At 42.8% G+C, this 16673-nt stretch overlaps 8 protein-coding genes across 8 annotated transcripts; 4 read left to right on the top strand and 4 right to left on the bottom strand.

Annotated features, from left to right (window-relative positions):
- The first annotated feature begins 614 nt into the window (after window positions 1–614).
- On the top strand, window positions 615–1491 carry V1512DRAFT_286183 (60S ribosomal protein eL14). The gene is made up of 3 exons (XM_066918075.1): window positions 615–840; window positions 898–1149; window positions 1203–1491. Exons 1-3 carry the CDS (start codon window positions 709–711, stop codon window positions 1251–1253), a joined length of 435 nt encoding a protein of 144 aa, XP_066772320.1. The 5' UTR covers window positions 615–708; the 3' UTR covers window positions 1254–1491.
- V1512DRAFT_290733 (kinase-like domain-containing protein) lies at window positions 1303–3583 on the bottom strand. The gene is made up of 7 exons (XM_066918223.1): window positions 3118–3583; window positions 2765–3072; window positions 2611–2718; window positions 2316–2564; window positions 1920–2266; window positions 1768–1867; window positions 1303–1715 (listed from the first exon to the last, which is right to left on the bottom strand). The coding sequence occupies exons 1-7, from the start codon at window positions 3491–3493 to the stop codon at window positions 1434–1436; spliced, it is 1770 nt and encodes a 589-aa protein (XP_066772319.1). The 5' UTR covers window positions 3494–3583; the 3' UTR covers window positions 1303–1433.
- Window positions 3584–3860: 277 nt separating this feature from the next.
- V1512DRAFT_252733 (Aspartate/glutamate/uridylate kinase) lies at window positions 3861–6554 on the top strand (the record flags this gene model as incomplete). Its single annotated transcript, XM_066914722.1, has 4 exons — window positions 3861–4099; window positions 4152–6294; window positions 6351–6440; window positions 6492–6554. 4 exons carry the CDS (start codon window positions 3861–3863, stop codon window positions 6552–6554), a joined length of 2535 nt encoding a protein of 844 aa, XP_066772318.1.
- A 4-nt stretch (window positions 6555–6558) lies between these two features.
- Window positions 6559–8322, bottom strand: V1512DRAFT_261545 (Rad51-domain-containing protein). Its single transcript, XM_066916087.1, has 9 exons — window positions 8057–8322; window positions 7933–8009; window positions 7817–7884; window positions 7569–7771; window positions 7314–7522; window positions 7136–7265; window positions 6995–7090; window positions 6920–6948; window positions 6559–6868 (listed from the first exon to the last, which is right to left on the bottom strand). The coding sequence occupies exons 1-9, from the start codon at window positions 8150–8152 to the stop codon at window positions 6739–6741; spliced, it is 1038 nt and encodes a 345-aa protein (XP_066772317.1). The 5' UTR covers window positions 8153–8322; the 3' UTR covers window positions 6559–6738.
- An 81-nt stretch (window positions 8323–8403) lies between these two features.
- V1512DRAFT_275557 (Rec8 like protein-domain-containing protein) lies at window positions 8404–10724 on the top strand. Its single transcript, XM_066917834.1, has 9 exons — window positions 8404–8481; window positions 8527–8578; window positions 8623–8758; window positions 8809–8911; window positions 8968–9349; window positions 9395–9925; window positions 9978–10254; window positions 10310–10370; window positions 10417–10724. Exons 1-9 carry the CDS (start codon window positions 8426–8428, stop codon window positions 10616–10618), a joined length of 1800 nt encoding a protein of 599 aa, XP_066772316.1. The 5' UTR covers window positions 8404–8425; the 3' UTR covers window positions 10619–10724.
- A 70-nt stretch (window positions 10725–10794) lies between these two features.
- On the top strand, window positions 10795–12013 carry V1512DRAFT_261536 (GPN-loop GTPase). Its single transcript, XM_066916086.1, has 4 exons — window positions 10795–10950; window positions 11000–11190; window positions 11242–11321; window positions 11368–12013. Exons 1-4 carry the CDS (start codon window positions 10903–10905, stop codon window positions 11895–11897), a joined length of 849 nt encoding a protein of 282 aa, XP_066772315.1. The 5' UTR covers window positions 10795–10902; the 3' UTR covers window positions 11898–12013.
- V1512DRAFT_140883 (DHS-like NAD/FAD-binding domain-containing protein) lies at window positions 11943–13561 on the bottom strand. The gene is made up of 2 exons (XM_066913003.1): window positions 12269–13561; window positions 11943–12217 (listed from the first exon to the last, which is right to left on the bottom strand). Exons 1-2 carry the CDS (start codon window positions 13294–13296, stop codon window positions 11989–11991), a joined length of 1257 nt encoding a protein of 418 aa, XP_066772314.1. The 5' UTR covers window positions 13297–13561; the 3' UTR covers window positions 11943–11988.
- A 443-nt stretch (window positions 13562–14004) lies between these two features.
- Window positions 14005–14400, bottom strand: V1512DRAFT_252728 (uncharacterized protein; the record flags this gene model as incomplete). Its single annotated transcript, XM_066914721.1, has 1 exon — window positions 14005–14400. The coding sequence occupies one exon, from the start codon at window positions 14398–14400 to the stop codon at window positions 14005–14007; it is 396 nt and encodes a 131-aa protein (XP_066772313.1).
- Window positions 14401–16673: the final 2273 nt, after the last annotated feature.

The raw sequence follows: 16673 nt of genomic DNA, 5'->3' as shown, positions 1-16673 counted from the left end.
CTAATAGAATCCGAAGTGGCCCTAAATCACTACAGCTCGTTAATTGAATGTTCCTAAATATTCTGCATCAATGCTGCAGATCAGAACAAAATTAGTCACATCCCACCAGTACTTTATAAGAGATTAGGCAATAATCAAAAGCAAAGGCTTTCGAGCGCAAATTATATCATCACAAGCACAGCATATCTGACCAGATTCGTGTTAAATCAGTCGTACATACCTCAGCAGAAGCACATTCAGATTTTCTCCTACTCAAATGTGTATAAACCAATAGGATCACCTGTTTGATTAGAAAGAGTTTGTCATTGTCTTCACAGTTCATGTCAATTACTGATAGACAGCGCTCAAATCAGTCTTCATGTATCTTCACAGTTGACAGTAATAGCCAAAACAGCACAGCAATAAATCTGACACAAGAACGGTAGACACACAAAACCAATTCTTCTCGTCACCAAAAAACATTTTTGACCGTCAATCCTTGTTCAGTTAACGTGAGGCTCTTCTTGCATCTGGAGCTCAGTAGTAGCGAGTTCATCCAAATTAGGTCACAACCCTACATGATGATTTTTGGCGTATGCGTCGTGACTGCGTATTTTCCACCGTGAGCCCCAACCACCACTTTGACAACGAACTTCACGATTCCATATCCAGGCTTTCGATATCAACAGAACAGACGTCGCTTCAACACACACATACACAAAACCAAAAATGTCTGAGGATCTTACTACTGTCAAGAGTGCCCAGTGGCGTCTCGTTGAGGTTGGCCGTATTGTTCTTATTGGCAAGGGTCCATCAGCTGGAAAGTTGGCTGCTATTGTCGAGATCATTGACCACAAGCGTGTAAGTGTTCACATTACAGAAATTAGCAAAGAAGCAGCAGGCTGATGTTTGTTATAGATTCTCGTTGACGGACCTATTTCCGGCGTTCCAAGACAGTCGATTCCTTTAGCCAAGGTCACCCTCACTCCTTTGGTTATCTCCAAGTTGAACCGTGGTGCTCGCAGTGGAACTCTCACAAAGTGCTGGACTGCTGCTGGCATTGATGAGAAGTGGGCCAAGAGTGCGTGGGCACAGAAGATTAAGAGCCGGGAAATTCGACGGGGTCTTTCGGATTTCGACCGGTTCCAGGTTCTTGTTTTGAAGAAGCAGGTATGTTATTTTGTGAACTCATACTATAAACATATTGCTAACAAATGCTATAGCGACGGTACGCAGTCAACAAGGCTGTTGCTAAGGCTACAAAATCGGCGTAGATTGGGAATGTTCAATATCGTGTACAGTGAGACATCAAATAAGTTCATATTATGAATAAAAACCATTTTCATTATAGCTATATCTGACAAGTACTTGAAAAATCTGTCAATTCACTCACACCCTACGGGTCCACCGCGTTTACCATTACGTATTCAACTGAAGTCACTACTGTCTCTTTATCAGAACATTGTCTGAAAGTCATTTTCTCGTCTGCTGTTGTTCCTCTGTCCTTGTCTGTTCAGATTCATGCTTCCATCTTCCAAAATAGATGGTGCCTTGGTGTGCTTAAATGTAAATCCCACGAAAGCACTTCTGTTCATTGGTTCTGACCGGTCTGCAAGTTTCTCAAGCTGTGCTTGCTTGTCATGCACTTCCTTATACTTTGCCATATCGTCTTGGTTCGAGAAGTCGTCAAAGTAGCCTGCATCAACATCGGAATCCAACTGTGGAATGAATGGAGGCTATTTGAAGTTAGGTAAGTAATAAAGAATCACACCAGGCAGTGGTAATTACCTGGACTTGGCGAATGTTGACCCAGTCGACTTCGTTAAAATAAAGATGGTTATGAATCTCATGAATAGAATGGATTCGATTTTGTGGATCCGCAATTAGTCTAATTCTAGGTTAGCCTCGAGCTATTAGGGCCATAATTAAGCAAATCATACCGAGTGATAAAATCCCAGGTGCGGTCACTAAATGCGTACTGGTTGTTGTCATACACAGGTCGCTTTAAAACTTCTTTCCAACATCGCAAATTGGAATACGTCTCATTCATGTTCTCACCCGCAAATGGTGGATATCCGCAGAGTGTTTCGAACAGCATGCATCCTAACGACCAATAGTCAATGGTGTAATCATATGTCTTGCCTTCCAAAACCTCGAGAGCCATATAGTCGGGTGATCCGACAATTGAGCTTGCATAACTCATGTCCTTCTCACGAAGAGACCGGTACATTGTTTGACGTTCGGTAATTGAACGGTATGTCACCTTCATGTTTTTAACAGCATCGAGCTGTTTCATTTATTAGTATAGAAAACGTCACGGGCGCGGCGCTACATACCTTAACTCGCATACTCTCTACTCTGTCTTTGCTGAGGGCACCCGCTGAAAGACCAAAGTCAGCCAGTTTGATATGGCCAGTTGCGTCAATCATAAAGTTTTCAGGTTTCAAGTCTCGGTGAATATATCCCAACTTGTGTAAACTTTCAATTGCACAAAACATTTCACTGATGTAGAATCTGGCATGTCGAGAGCTTAGAATTCCTGTGTTATTAAGCAGTGTTCGGTAATCTCCACCAGGGACATATTCCTTGTTCATGTCAGTTACTTCACTTCTGCATTACTCCATAACTCACCATTGCCAAATAGATGTGCTCTGTGTCCTGAAACGCATACAAAAGTTTGACTAGCCATGATGAGTTCGCGGCAGTTAAAATGTCTCTTTCCGTCAAGACGTGCCGAATCTCAACAAGTCAGATCTTAGGTCCTGCTCAAAAACAATACACATACCTCATCTAACTTGAACAGCAAGCTCTTCTTCATCACTTTGAGAGCGCAAATTTCCTTAGTATCACCTTTTCGCGCCAAATAGACCTTTCCATAACCACCCTGGCCAACTTGCGTCAAAAGATCAAAGTCGCCATAGCGCAATCTGGTTCTGCGCTTTCGCAGATATGCTCGCTCACGACCAGTATATGATCTCCATTGTTGCATTTGCTCGTCATTAGGTAACCCGTTCACGGAGTTTTTGAACTTCTGCAGTCTGATCTGACGATTGTGCACATATGTCAAAAGATCATAGTAGTAATCGAGGAAATCTATATCTTAGAATTGCATACAACAGAAAGTTTACAAAAGCTCACAAATTTGAGACGCATTGACAACTCGTTTCACTTTAGGATCATTAAGCTTGCGTATCTCCTCTGGAGTCAGTCCAACCGGACGGGAGACTTTCCCAAGCGAACCATAGCTATTATCATCCTCATTATACAAATTCTCGCTCTTGATGTGCGAGTCACTTGTATTGTCAATACGAATGACCGACGTTACATCCTCCTGATTCTTGTCCAAAGGTACAAGTTTCAAGCCTCCTGGCCGCTCTGAGCTTGCACTCATGTTGAACCCATTCAAGTTTTTGGATAGATTTTCCACGCTTGCATTTTCGGATGAACGATCTGGTCCTCTTTTAGCCGGAGAACCTAAAAACCTAGAAGATCCTGTTTGAAATGGAAGCGACATTATGAGCACAGTTGAAGTACGTATGATGGTACTTAAAACTCAAGCAAAATATCTCTAAGGGAAGTGGCCGTGAGCTTTCTACAATTTATGAGGTTCAGTGGGATATCATTTCAGCCGCTCGTATGTAAACAAACATGCTTATTGCATACTAAACCCGGGTAAATTAAGTTGTTATGGCAACTAAAAATTGGGTACTGTTTAAGGTTTAAATATCTGAATGTCACGTGCAAGAGTGAAAATGACTATTTTGCACCTTCGAACACCGAAAAAATAGTAGAAAACCTTTACCCGCCACTTAAGAAGGCTTGATTTGATTGTGGTTTGAGTATTCACTGTCATCAAGAACTTTTTAAAAGTATAGTGACTTATGGTTATGATTTTGCGACGGGAAAGCGCTCGCTTTGCGCGATCAATCCCGAGTCTTGCTCGACTGACTCGGGTTGGTCAGAGTGCAGCTAATACTAGAACTAGCATTTATAACACAGCTAGTCCTGCGGTTTTTACTAGAAGTAACTCTACTAGATCGACCGTGATTCAACTTTTAAACAATATTGGAAGTAAGAGAGAAGTTGAGCAGTACTTGCGATACTTCACCTCAGTTAACAGGTATGCGATATGCTTTTTGCTCAGGGCATTAGTGATACTAACGATGGGCAAGTCAACAGTTTGCTGTGATCAAGGTTGGAGGTGCAATTATTACACAGAACTTACCTGAGTTGGCGTCTTCACTAGCATTTCTGAATCATGTCGGACTTTTCCCTATTGTCTTGCACGGAACCGGACCTCAGATCAACGAAATTCTTGAGGAAGAAGGTGTTGAACCAGAATATATTGACGGAATTCGTATTACTGACGGGAAAACTATGAATGTGGTTCGTCGGTGCTTTTTGGAGCAGAACCTGAAGCTTGTCAACGCGCTTGAGCAGCAGGGAGTGCGTGCCAGACCAATCACGGGAGGCGTTTTCACAGCTGATTATCTGGACAAAGAAAAGTACAAACTTGTTGGAAAGATTATCTCGGTGGACAAAAGTGCTATTGAGGCCAGTATCAAGGCCGGTGCTTTGCCTATTCTTACAAGCTTGGCCGAAACTGCGGATGGACAGATTTTAAACGTCAACGCTGATGTTGCTGCCGGAGAACTCGCACGTGTTATTCAGCCATTGAAGATTGTGTACCTGAATGAGAAGGGTGGTCTGTACAATGGCGAGACTGGAGAAAAGATCAGCATGATTAATTTGGACGAGGAGTATGAGGGTCTGATGAAGCAACCATGGGTTAAGTACGGTACCAAGCTCAAAATCAAGGAAATTCACGATCTTCTCATGTACTTGCCGAGATCGTCGTCTGTTGCTATTATCTCTACCGGAGACCTGCAGAAGGAATTATTCACAGACTCTGGAGCCGGAACTATGATTCGTCGCGGATATAGATTAATTATCCGAAATAGTTTAGATGAGTTTCAATCGCTGGAAGACTTCAAGACTGCTTTGATCAGACATCCATCATTCAAAGGAAGCTCAGTTGCTGTCGATGACTACGTTTCTGAATTAGGCAAGAGCAAGTTCAAGGTGTTCGCCGACGAGCCCTATGAGGTTGTTGCAATCCTAAATGAGACTGTTACTGGTGTTCCCACGTTGGACAAATTCAGTGCAACACCTGAAGGATGGCAAAACAATGTTACCGACAACGTGTGGAATGCTATCAGAGCTAATACAGAAATGCTGCAGTGGGTTGTTGATGAAGACAGCGACAGGGCAGCATGGTTTTTTGATCGTGCAGATGGATCTTTTGTTAGAGACGGAAAAATTTTGTTTTGGTATGGCGTGCAGTCGACTGACACCATTTCAGAGGTGATCAAAGAATTTTCTGAATCGGTGCCAAAGTCATATAAGGCTCGTGCGATGCCCCAGCAAGCTCGTTTGTTTTCAACTTTGGCCAGGCCCACTGCTGGACGGACCATCGCGCAAAAAGGTGTTCGTGGATACAGCACTAAGAGCACTAAGGTTGCTAAGATTGCGTTGATTGGCGCACGTGGCTACACTGGACAAGCTTTAATTGAACTGATTAACAACCACGCATACCTTGAAATTGCACATGTTTCGTCTCGGGAACTCAATGGAAAAGATGTTGAGGGCTATACCAAGTCGGCCGTCAAGTACGAAAACTTGCAGGTTGAAGATGTTATTCGATTGGAAAAGGAAGGAAGCGTAGACGTCTGGATCATGGCTCTACCAAATGGAATTTGCAAGCCCTTCGTTGACGCCATCATTGCAGCTGAAGGATCTGGAGCGATTGTTGATCTAAGTGCGGACTATCGATTTGACAACACTTGGGCTTATGGTCTACCTGAGCTTTACGATCGGATGGCTATTTCACAGGCCAAAACGGTTGCCAACCCTGGCTGTTACGCTACCGGATCGCAGCTCACTATTGCTCCTTTGGCTCCTTACATTGATGGTCAACCAAACATCTTTGGCGTTTCCGGATATTCAGGAGCTGGCACCAAGCCTTCACCAAAAAACGATTTAAAAGTCCTTAGCGACAACTTGATTCCTTATGCTTTGACCGATCACATTCATGAGAGAGAAATCTCTACGCATCTTGGACTGCCAGTCTCATTCATGCCTCACGTTGGACAATGGTTTCAGGGAATCACTTTGACCGTGTCTGTGCCTCTGTCAAAGAAGCTAACGGCTCGGGATCTGAAGACCATTTATGAAGAGAAGTACGCCGATGAGCCGTTGATTAGTGTTGGAAGCGAAATTCCATTGGTTAAGGACATTTACGGAAAGCATGGTGTGGTAAGTTCTTTACAAATTCATGTTGAGATAGTTGGAACAAAACTGACAACGTGTAGTCCATCGGTGGATTCAGTTCGCATTCAGCACAGCCCCGTGCTGTTGTAGTCGCAACTATCGACAATCTGCTGAAAGGCGCTGCAACTCAGGTATATTTCAACAGTTTCATAATACAGTGAACAGTTTACTGAACAATTTAGTGCGTTCAAAACATAAATTTAATTAGAGGTTACGATGAGTTTGAAGGTATTCCGCTTAACTAAGGTGTTTGAGGGTAACGGTTGTATTTCTTCATGGTACATACGCGCATTACATAAAATGTTCACTAAAGCGATAAAAGTTTATTTTCTTGTTATAGCAAAAAAGTAAGTCGATCTTAATCATACCAATATGCCGTAGATATCACGGAATACATAAAACAAGATCGCTTCAAATGAGCAAAAACAATTATTCTTCTTCCTTTGGATCGCCAATTCCGTCCTCGTTAATGGTGAAGACGCACTCGGATTCAGGTAGGCATGGCGAGTCGTAAACCTTGCAGATTCGCTGCTCTCCTCTGCCTTTTTTCAATGATAATCTAAAAAATTGTGAGCTTGAAATGTGGCACAAAATTTATTGCAGCGCTTACCTTGTTGTAGAGGAATGCGCTAAAATGTTCTATGAAAAGTTAGTCAGAAATATTTATGCTCTTTAAGCTACATACTCCTCCAATAGGTTTTTTTGGATCGGAATTGTACATGCCCGCACCACCGTCAACTTGAGCAACGACCTGATTCGTGATTACGACGGCAATACCAAACTAGGAACTATTAGAACTACCATATGTGTTTATCAACAGCTTTACCTCATCGGCTAATCGTTGAAGAGTTCTCAAAAACTTGGCGACATGCATTTGTCTAGCAGCAAGCTCTCCACGACCGCTATAATCAGTTCTATACAGAGACATGATACTATCAACAATCAAGATTGAAAATCTGCGGTACGTTAACATCAGTGACTCTGCGTATCGAAAATTATAGTACCTTGAGTTTGCCATTAGTGTAGCGGAATCGTTCAACAACTGTAACTGATGGTCCGCATTGTAAGCTCTAGCGTATGCAACGTTATCAAGAACTTCCTGGCCATTTAATCCAAAGCGTTGAGCAATAGACAACAATCGAATAGGACGAAAAGTGCCTTCAGTATCGATATACACGCACTTTCCTTCACCGCCACCCATGTCAATCGGAAGCTACTCTCATTAACGAGAGCTTACAGAATGACGACGCTGTGCTTACTTGACATGTCACAGCAAGAGTGTGGCAGAGCTGACTCTTTCCCGTTCTGAATTCGCCAAAAATCTCAGTAATGGACCCAGTTTCAACGCCTCCAGCGAGCAAAGTATCAAGCTGCTTTGATCCAGTGGTAATAGATATGAGCTCACTACGACGTTGATGATATTCAGTCGCAGTTGTGAATCCCATAGGTACTAGCTTGCAAGCTGCAATCGTTAAAATCAGACTATTAGTGGAGCATTTAAGCTTACCTTCGGTAAGAAGCTTATCAGCCTTTGACTCTGAAATGCCTTTAATGGCGAGCAACGTTCTTTTGGGTCTGCACTACTCAGCGAATTTTCTTAAATCAAACTTGATTAGGACATACGTGTAAGCAATAGACTCGACAGTATTGAATCCAGCTTCTATAATTTTTCTTATATCAGAAGCAGATATTCCGTTTCCCTATGCACGAGTCAATATGTCGTTTTAGAAAAAATAATTACTAATACTTCTAACATCGAGAGCGGAATTGGCCCTCCAGCACCCGCTTCCTCTTCTTCAGTAGGATAATCATCTCGTACGCTCGTCTCATCTTGTGAAGTCATTGTGGCAAATTAAATAACAGAAAAGCGGTGTATATGATGATGTGGTGGTGGTTAAATACAAGTTTTTTGCGCCGTGAAAAATGGCGCCAAAACGGAAATTCGCGTTAGAACAACAACAAAACAAGCCGCGTAAACAACTCTGACGCGTAACCTCGTGAGCAACTAGGGTTAGGCTTGCTTATGGTGTTTACTACCCTAAACCATACGGTTGAACACTTGCGGTCATCAAACTCCCAACACGTCGACTCGGTTGAACTCAGCTTTTTGTTTACCATGTTTTATTCGCAGGATATCCTGACAAATGGATCAAATGGTTTGGCGACAGTCTGGTATATATTTTATATTTCTTTTGCTGTTTCAAATTAACAATGCAGGCTGGTGGCAACATTAGGCACAAAGTCGTCTTTAAAACGCGTCCATAAGAAGGTACTTGCGATGGCTAAAATATAACATGGCGCTGGAACATTTAGGAAATATTGGCAGTATCAGTAGTGAAGGCATGTGATGCTATACTCAACTCGCCACAGCCTTTGGCGCTACGACTGAATTCAATTCTGTTATACGGAGTGACGGCTATTTTTGGCCATCAGTCAACTCTGTTATTCTGTATAGGAACATAAATTGCATTGACTTTTTAATGTTGACATTAGCTTTAGCGGACGTGGCGGCAGTTTACTCACATTTTAAACGAGCAATATCACACAGCTATGTTAGCGCAAATCTCTCGCCCGACATCAATACTTCAGTCCAGTCTTCTAAGTAGTTCTGTTGCTATTTGTGTTTTGAGAAACTTGCTAAACAGAGTATCACTACAGACGCGATATTTTTATACTACATAATGACCCGAACTTTTCAATTAGCTTTGGACTACTGCCCCCAATTCCTCTGGATTTCGTAACCTCTACCACTACTCAGGCCCACAAAATCGCGACTGACTTGAGCAATTTCAGTTTGAGATCAGGTGATATGTCGGAGATTGACTTACCTAGTTCGTTGGCAGCTGACGCCATGGATAACTATGCAAGGTCGCTATCTGACAGTTTCTTCATGGATGAAGCGGAACCTGGGCAAGTGAGCTTTGAGTTTGGTGAGGAAGGGCACATTGTCGATATAGACAATCCGTCAATAAATATCAAAAGCTCTCGGCCGTTTTCAGAGGATTACAGTGAGACTTACGGTTACGATAGATTCCAAGCTGTAAGTTTGCCTTCAAAAATGATTGACATATTCTAATTGGATCAGTCTGTTGGAGGGAGCGATCCGGTAATATTTGATTATAATGACGCTCCGTATAGAATTGAGGAGAACGGAGAAGGTCTCGAATTACATATTCCAAAACAAGAGGAATCAGAAGATGAATTTGATCCGACAGTCAGGGCCCCAAAGCGGCGAAAACTGCGGAGGCTTGTGCAGTCTGACGCGGTTCTGCAATTGTCAATCGAGGATTTGCGAAGTTCGCGCGATAACTACATAGAGAGTATGAGACTAACACAAGTACTTAAGGAGCAAAAGGCAGCCGAACGGTTAATGCGAGCATATGCTTCCGACTACTTTGTGTATTGCAAAAAACTTCAAGGCGAGCTTGCCTCCACATTCACTGGACCAATCAGTTCATACAAGCGTGTACTTGAGACCGGTAATGGACCGGAGGAAGAGTCTGTTGGGCAAAACCGGGCAGCAGCTGACTTAGACTTTGAAAGAACTCATAACAATCTAGATGAGGGGCCTGACTATGGTATAATCAGCGACGGAATTGAGATTGGGGCTGATGATGTTTGTTCATGCAGTACTGACTTCCACCGTGATATAATACTAATGAAGACAGGATATCGAATTGCCCAGACAAGTTGATTCGGACGAGGAGTTACAGTTTGGCCAATCTTTGTCGCTTCTGCCCTGGAATGTTAGTCATGACGCGGAGCAAACATATCTCAGGCCAGGTCGGCGGAGTACTGGATCGGGCATGTCGCTCGGGACAAGTACATCAACATCGCTTGGACAGTTAAGCAAAAAAAACTCGGCACGACGCTCCATGTTGTCAGGCGGTGCAAATATTTTAGACGACTTTATTGAAGGCACTCACAGCGAATCTCTTTCGGATGGTGATTACGGATAGCAGGTCTGACTTGATTCAGAAATGTACTGACGGTACCATAGTAGCACCGCAAGGGAATGCAGAGTTGTCATTTTTGCAGCGAGACAGCCGTAACTTCTTTGAGTGAGTATGGTGCATCAAATGGAATACGACTGACCTACGTCTTTAGCTTCGTCATGATGAAGATGGACACGCAGAACTCAGATGTGCTGAAATTTACTGACTTGGTTAGCCCTGAGACCTGCTTACCCCCTGTGGCTGCACAGGGCTTGATGCACATACTCGCACTCGCTAGTGCTGGTGCGGTTGCTGTAGAGCAGACCGAAGCATTTGGACCGATCAGTGTCAAGCTTGGTTATGACAGGTTTTAGCCTCTAACAAATATCTTGCTTACATTTTGCTGAAATTTTGAAATAAAAATAGCTGAATTTCGTGGTGATTATAAAATTTAATTATAACCTCTTTTATATCATCGAATGCGTCGTTGTACTCTGTTGCCGAATAATTACGTAAAGCATTTGAATTTTAAAAATTGTGCGAGTATAGTTTGAGCAAACTCCCAACACTGTCTCCAAGATTCAAATCCAAGTTTATAACGCCAAAGCAACACACGACACCGTCAAAATACGGAACTGGCTGTGCCTGACATAAAATAATGTCTCGAGTAGGAGTAATGGTGTTAGGCCCCGCCGGCGTGGGAAAGGTAATGCAGCACGAGGATTTCAGATCAGTAGCTAACACAATATTCACAGAGCACGTTTTGCTCCTCCCTGCTGAACTATCTACAGAGCATAGGCCGGAGGGCGCATTTGGTGAATCTCGACCCGGCTGCAGAGCCGGGTGAGTATGAATTTACGATTGATATTCGAGACTTGATTTCGCTTGAAGATGTCATGGAAGAAATGGCGTTTGGCCCGAACGGAGGACTACTGTACTGTTTTGAGTATGCGCCAATTTAAACTACATGAGAAAAAATCACTGACGCAGCCAATAGATTTTTGATGAACCATCTAGACTGGTTGGACGAGGAAATTGGAGACTACGAAGATGAATTCTTAATATTTGATTGCCCAGGTAAGCTAAACCTAAGACGTGATGGACGTTATTAACAATTTAAAAGGTCAAATCGAACTATATTCACATATTCCAGTCTTGCCAACGCTGGCCAAACATCTTACCCAGAATCTCGGGTTCAATCTATGCGCTGCGTACCTACTCGAAGCCCCATTTGTAATCGATAAGCCCAAATTTTTCTCTGGTGTGATGAGTGCTATGTCTGCAATGATTTTGCTAGAGCTGCCCCACATCAACATTCTCAGCAAACTAGATCTGATCAAGGACGAGATGTCGAAACGAGAAATCAAACAGTTTTTGAATCCGGACCCAACATTGCTAAGTAGCATTGACTCGGGCACGAATCCAAAGTTTTATAGTCTAAATCGAGCATTGGTTCAGTTGATTGACGACTTTGGAATGGTGCAATTCTTGCCTTTGAACTCGGGATCACCAGACAGTGTCAGCACAATATTGAGCTATATTGACGACATAACCCAATGGGCAGAATCACAAGAGCCCAAAGAACCAAAAGATGAAGAAGTTGAAGACGACGATGCGTTCGGAATGCTTGCTGCAGGCGCAGGAGAAGAATGAAATGTAAGATATACCGCCAGGACTTGATTCTGATGTACAATATTCACAATCATATGTATCATAAAGAGTATAAATTACATGCATGTATTTTTCACTTTTCATCCTTTACAGGTACAGACACCAGAATCTCTTTTTTGACCTTAAACACATCCTTTACGCTGGCTGACATTGGCGGTTTGACCAGTCCTGATGTGGCAGCAGCCTTAGAAGCCTTTACCGCTGTACTAGTAATTTTCAGCCGTTTCGTTGGAGAAGGTGTTGGTGTGGTACTAGACTTAAGCTTCTTTGTTGGAGTGTCTGGCTCTATTGATTTTGGCTTCCTTTTTCGGGGTGAGCTTTGTAGAGCAGCATAGTCTTCAGATTGTTCCCACCGATTTAGGACTTCCGGAATGTCTTGACAATCACCGGTAAGAATCAAGTCAAACAATCCTTCAAACATCTTCACAGAAGGTGGCCCATCTATATTGACCCATATGGCTACACCACCTGCTGCATGAACAGATTGCGCCATCTCTTTGACAATTCTTCGTACACCAGGTACTTTCAAACTTGTCCCAACAACCAACAACGCATCGGGTCGTGACTTCAGATCAGAAGCGGTTACTTTGCCAATTGCTTCTCCATCCGGATTAAACTCGTTATAGAGCACGACTCGCGGTCGTAATCGTCCAATGCCCTGTGTTCTTTTTCCTACAACTTCTCGAACTTGATCCAAATCTCTGCATTCTGAGCACTCAGGAACATCATCATTGTGAAATACTTTGGGATCAAACGGTGCCATCCACCCGCACTTAGCACAAATCATATTCTGTAATCCTCCATGCAGTTGGATTGTTTTGGGCCATGGAGCTCTACTTGGCAGCGGTACTACTGTATCGAGCCCAGTTAAAGACAGTTCGATGCCGTCAACATTTTGCGTGTATAACCGTAGCAACCTATGCTCTGTTGATAGCAGTGATAGTAGTCTGTGAAACGAGGTCCCACTAGCGCCTTTGCTGATATTGTGTAATGAGCTGATCATTGAGTGAAAAATAGCAGTTGTTTCCTTGTCTTTGTATACAGAAAAATCAAACATTGACTGCCCACTACCTTTCAACTTGTACTCGTTCTTGACACTCTGAAATACTCCTGTACTAGACCGGAAATCTGGGATTCCTGCTTGAACTGAGATACCCGCCCCGACAACAACAACCAGCTTTTTGCTGCTGCGTATCACATGATGCAACGTCTGAACATATTCACTTGCATCGTGAGCATCTTCTGTCGAGAGTATGTAAGGTCCAGGAGTCTTTGGTTTCGGCGGCGACAGCTGTGATGGCCGCCTTCGAATCGACTTCTTAACTGGACTTAAAGTTTCTGATATAGCCGGCGACTGTACTTCTATCGACTCTTGCGACATATCTCAAACTACTTATTTGGTGATGGCTTGGCCTTAAACTGCCTCTAAAGAAGTTTACACTACCAGTGCTGTAACAAGTTGCACTATATAGTTTGCCAATTGTCCGTTATATTTTAAAAAACTCTTAGTTTGCGCTTATGTAATGATTGACATTTCCAAATAAATACTTCTTGTTCAAATTGCACTTCCCTAAGTCAGTTCTTTGAGAGCGTTATATCGTTGACGAGATGCCGATTATTATAGAGCGAACCGCTGTGTACTCTATTTTTCACCCAAGGGGTTTAGTAACACTTAATCGGGACTAAAGTACGCGTAAAGAGGGTAACTAGACTTATTCGCGATTTATTGACAATTGGAACAGCCAAAATGTTTTACCAATAAATAGACGCGCCTGTGGTTATTTCATTAAATTTATTTTGCGTTCAATAATATAATATCGTAGGACAAGCAACAACTACGGTTTATATTTCAAAAGCATGGCAGTGGCTGCGCTGCAACTACATTGGAACGACTGGCCCGACGGGTGTAATCGGTGCAGCTGGGGGGTTTGGAGCTATAGCTTGACCGGGGTAGGCAGGGTAGGCGCTCCGGTTAGTTTTATGGATTTTCCAGACTGAGCCTCAACGGGCTAGATTGGTTGAAAAGTTTCTCTAGGCTCAGTAGGAGATACAGGTTCGACGGACGCTTCCCTAACTTCTGGAACCAAATTCAACGCCTCCGATTGGGTTGACAGTACTTTCTTGGTTGATTTCTTGAGGCGGGAGTATGCCTCGTTTGTGCCTTTAAAGTATTCTCGACTTTAGTCAGATCTTGGCCACCTGGTAGGTTAAGCGTCCACCTGTATTGATCAAATGGAAGGTTGATCGAATCTTTTGAGCAGTTGACAAGATCAAAGTCGATTTCGTAAGTTTCATAATTAAGTTCATTGTGATCAACCGGATCAAGCAGATCAATCAGAACAACCGGAGCAGCGGGCTCAATTGGCGCCTCGGTGACTTCTGAAACTGGATAAGGCTCTTCAGATTCAGTCGCCAATTCGTTCTCCTTCGGTTCTTCAAGATTCCCACTATAAAGGCTTACGCGGCGTGGTACTCGATGCCACATATCTGGCGGTAACGGAGGCTCAACGGGATTCCAAGGCTCGGTGGTTGCAACAACCTCAACGAGCGCCTCTGTTACTTCCGGAACCGAGCTCGACTCCTCGGACTGTGCTGATGGGTGCTCCTAATTTGTTGGTTTTCGGAAAGCCTCCTTCACACATGAGTAATTTTGTTCAAAGCGAGATACTCTCCAAAGGCAGTACTCTTCTTTCGGGAGTAGTTTGGCAATCACATCAATGGGTGTCTTAACGACGAATCCATAACACAGTTTAAAAGAAGCTTCGATTTCTGACTGGCCTTCAGAAGACAGGAAGTGGACTTTAAATGTTGTGTTGGCCGGTAGTAATCCAACTGGTTTGGCTTCCACTTTGACAGGCTGCACCGAAGTGAACTTCAACGGTTGTTGGCCGCCTGGTAAGGTTTGCTCGCAGCTTGTCCATATCGGAGCTCTATAAGTTATTTTCTTTGGTTTTGGTCTTCGGCGGCATAATTTCTTTGCCGAGTATTATATGGCACCTGGCTTGGATTGCAAACAAGAACTTAGGTATCCAACGGCGAAACCTACAAGACCGCAGAGAACAAGAAACGATTGAGATCTCCAACACGCGACGTTTGCATGTTAACAGCATATTTGAGAAATTGCTCAATTGGTTGAGAAACTGTCACGTTGCTTGGACATGTATCAACTTGATGAACTCTACAGAAGCAGAATGAATCGACAGTAGAGGTCTCAGCAAGGCTGTCTTCACGTTCGAGAGCAGCAACGTGAGAGGGCTTGATTTAGGAAGCTCAGTTTTATAGACGGGCTCCTTTGCTATCGTGTACGCTTGTTATTGTAAGGCAGAAGAGAAAGCGCATAGTCGAAGGCAAAAGAGGTGATCCGTAAAAGAGCAACAAATGCGATCATGAGTTCGATAGCGTGGGGCTTTATTCGGGCAGTTGATTAAAAAGCGAGAGGACATTGTTGGGAAACTAAGAATAACACTTGGACAAATTTGGCCGAAGTTGAACTGATCGGCTGGAACAGATTCATCCAGGCTGCCTTTACCTCTAGAAGCGGGACCGTAAAAGGACTTAGTTGTGAAGCTCTATTTTTTGAGCAAGTTCTTTGGAAAAATTATAGAGTTGTGTGGATACGAGGTATGGACAATAGAGCACTAAACAGACGTAGTGCATGAACACAAAAAATCCAGTTCCGAAATAGAACATAAGAGCGTATGCGACGCATTATATTGTTTGATGACAGGCAGACGCAATTCGCCAAGCTCATACATGACACCACGCATGAAGTATAGCGCGGTACTCATGGCGTTGTACATGACGCCGTGTTAGACGGAGAGATCTTCCCCCGTATACATAGGGTAGGGAAGGTTGGGAACTGGGTTGAACATTTTCTGTGAGAAATTAGTAACTTCTAATGCAACGTAATAAATTCAATTGTAAGTTTACTTAAAACGCTATAGCTTTGGTTACGAAAGTACTCCTCCGTGGGAAGAAAGGAAAGAAGGTTGAGCGGGCAAATCCGCTTTTGAACTAAACTGAACACACCGCTTAGCACTGCAACATATTGAGCCTGTAAAGCTCTAAAAATTATACAACATCTTGAAAAATATTGCTTAACAATTTAGCCATCTGTATTTTGATTCTTCTGTTTGGATATTTTGAAGCAAACCAATTAATGAATGTAGGCTACGTAGACGTACGCACACACAACCCCTGAGTAAGCAGGAGTACACGCCGTACCGAATCTTGTTGAATTCTACAGCTCTTTCATTTATTAACATTTTCTAGCAAAGTCTATAGCAGAAAATAATAATTAATAAAAAAGCTGCTATATAATATTGACGACGTCAATCATTATTCCACAATTAATTTAAATTTGTGTAGCACTTGTAAATCAGAACTTAAACGCAGAATAAATTAGTAGCAATGCAAAACGAAGAGACTTTGATGAGATATTAACTTTATATACTTAAATAATAGTTAGAAATCATCTGTTAATAATTTTAGGTAATATTATTGATCATCCAATGCAACAGATTTGTAATGTTTTAAATTTGCGTAGAATCAATCGCTCAAAATCAAATCACTGCGTTGAGAATTGACTTCAGAAGTTAACATGACGGTATCGTCTTCTAAATGTTCGACATGCATCTCTCCAGAATAAAATTCCGTAGTAGCTAAACAAATATCATACGACTTTAAGCATGCGTAGTAAAAGAGCAATAATCACTCATAGGTTTGCCTACTCAACACGATCTACACTTGATATTCAAG

Source organism: Lipomyces arxii, assembly GCF_038497795.1.
Source record: "Lipomyces arxii strain Phaff 12-163 unplaced genomic scaffold V1512scaffold_5, whole genome shotgun sequence".
Taxonomy (NCBI): Eukaryota; Fungi; Ascomycota; class Lipomycetes; order Lipomycetales; family Lipomycetaceae; genus Lipomyces; species Lipomyces arxii.
This window is presented reverse-complemented; position numbering and strand designations above follow the sequence as displayed.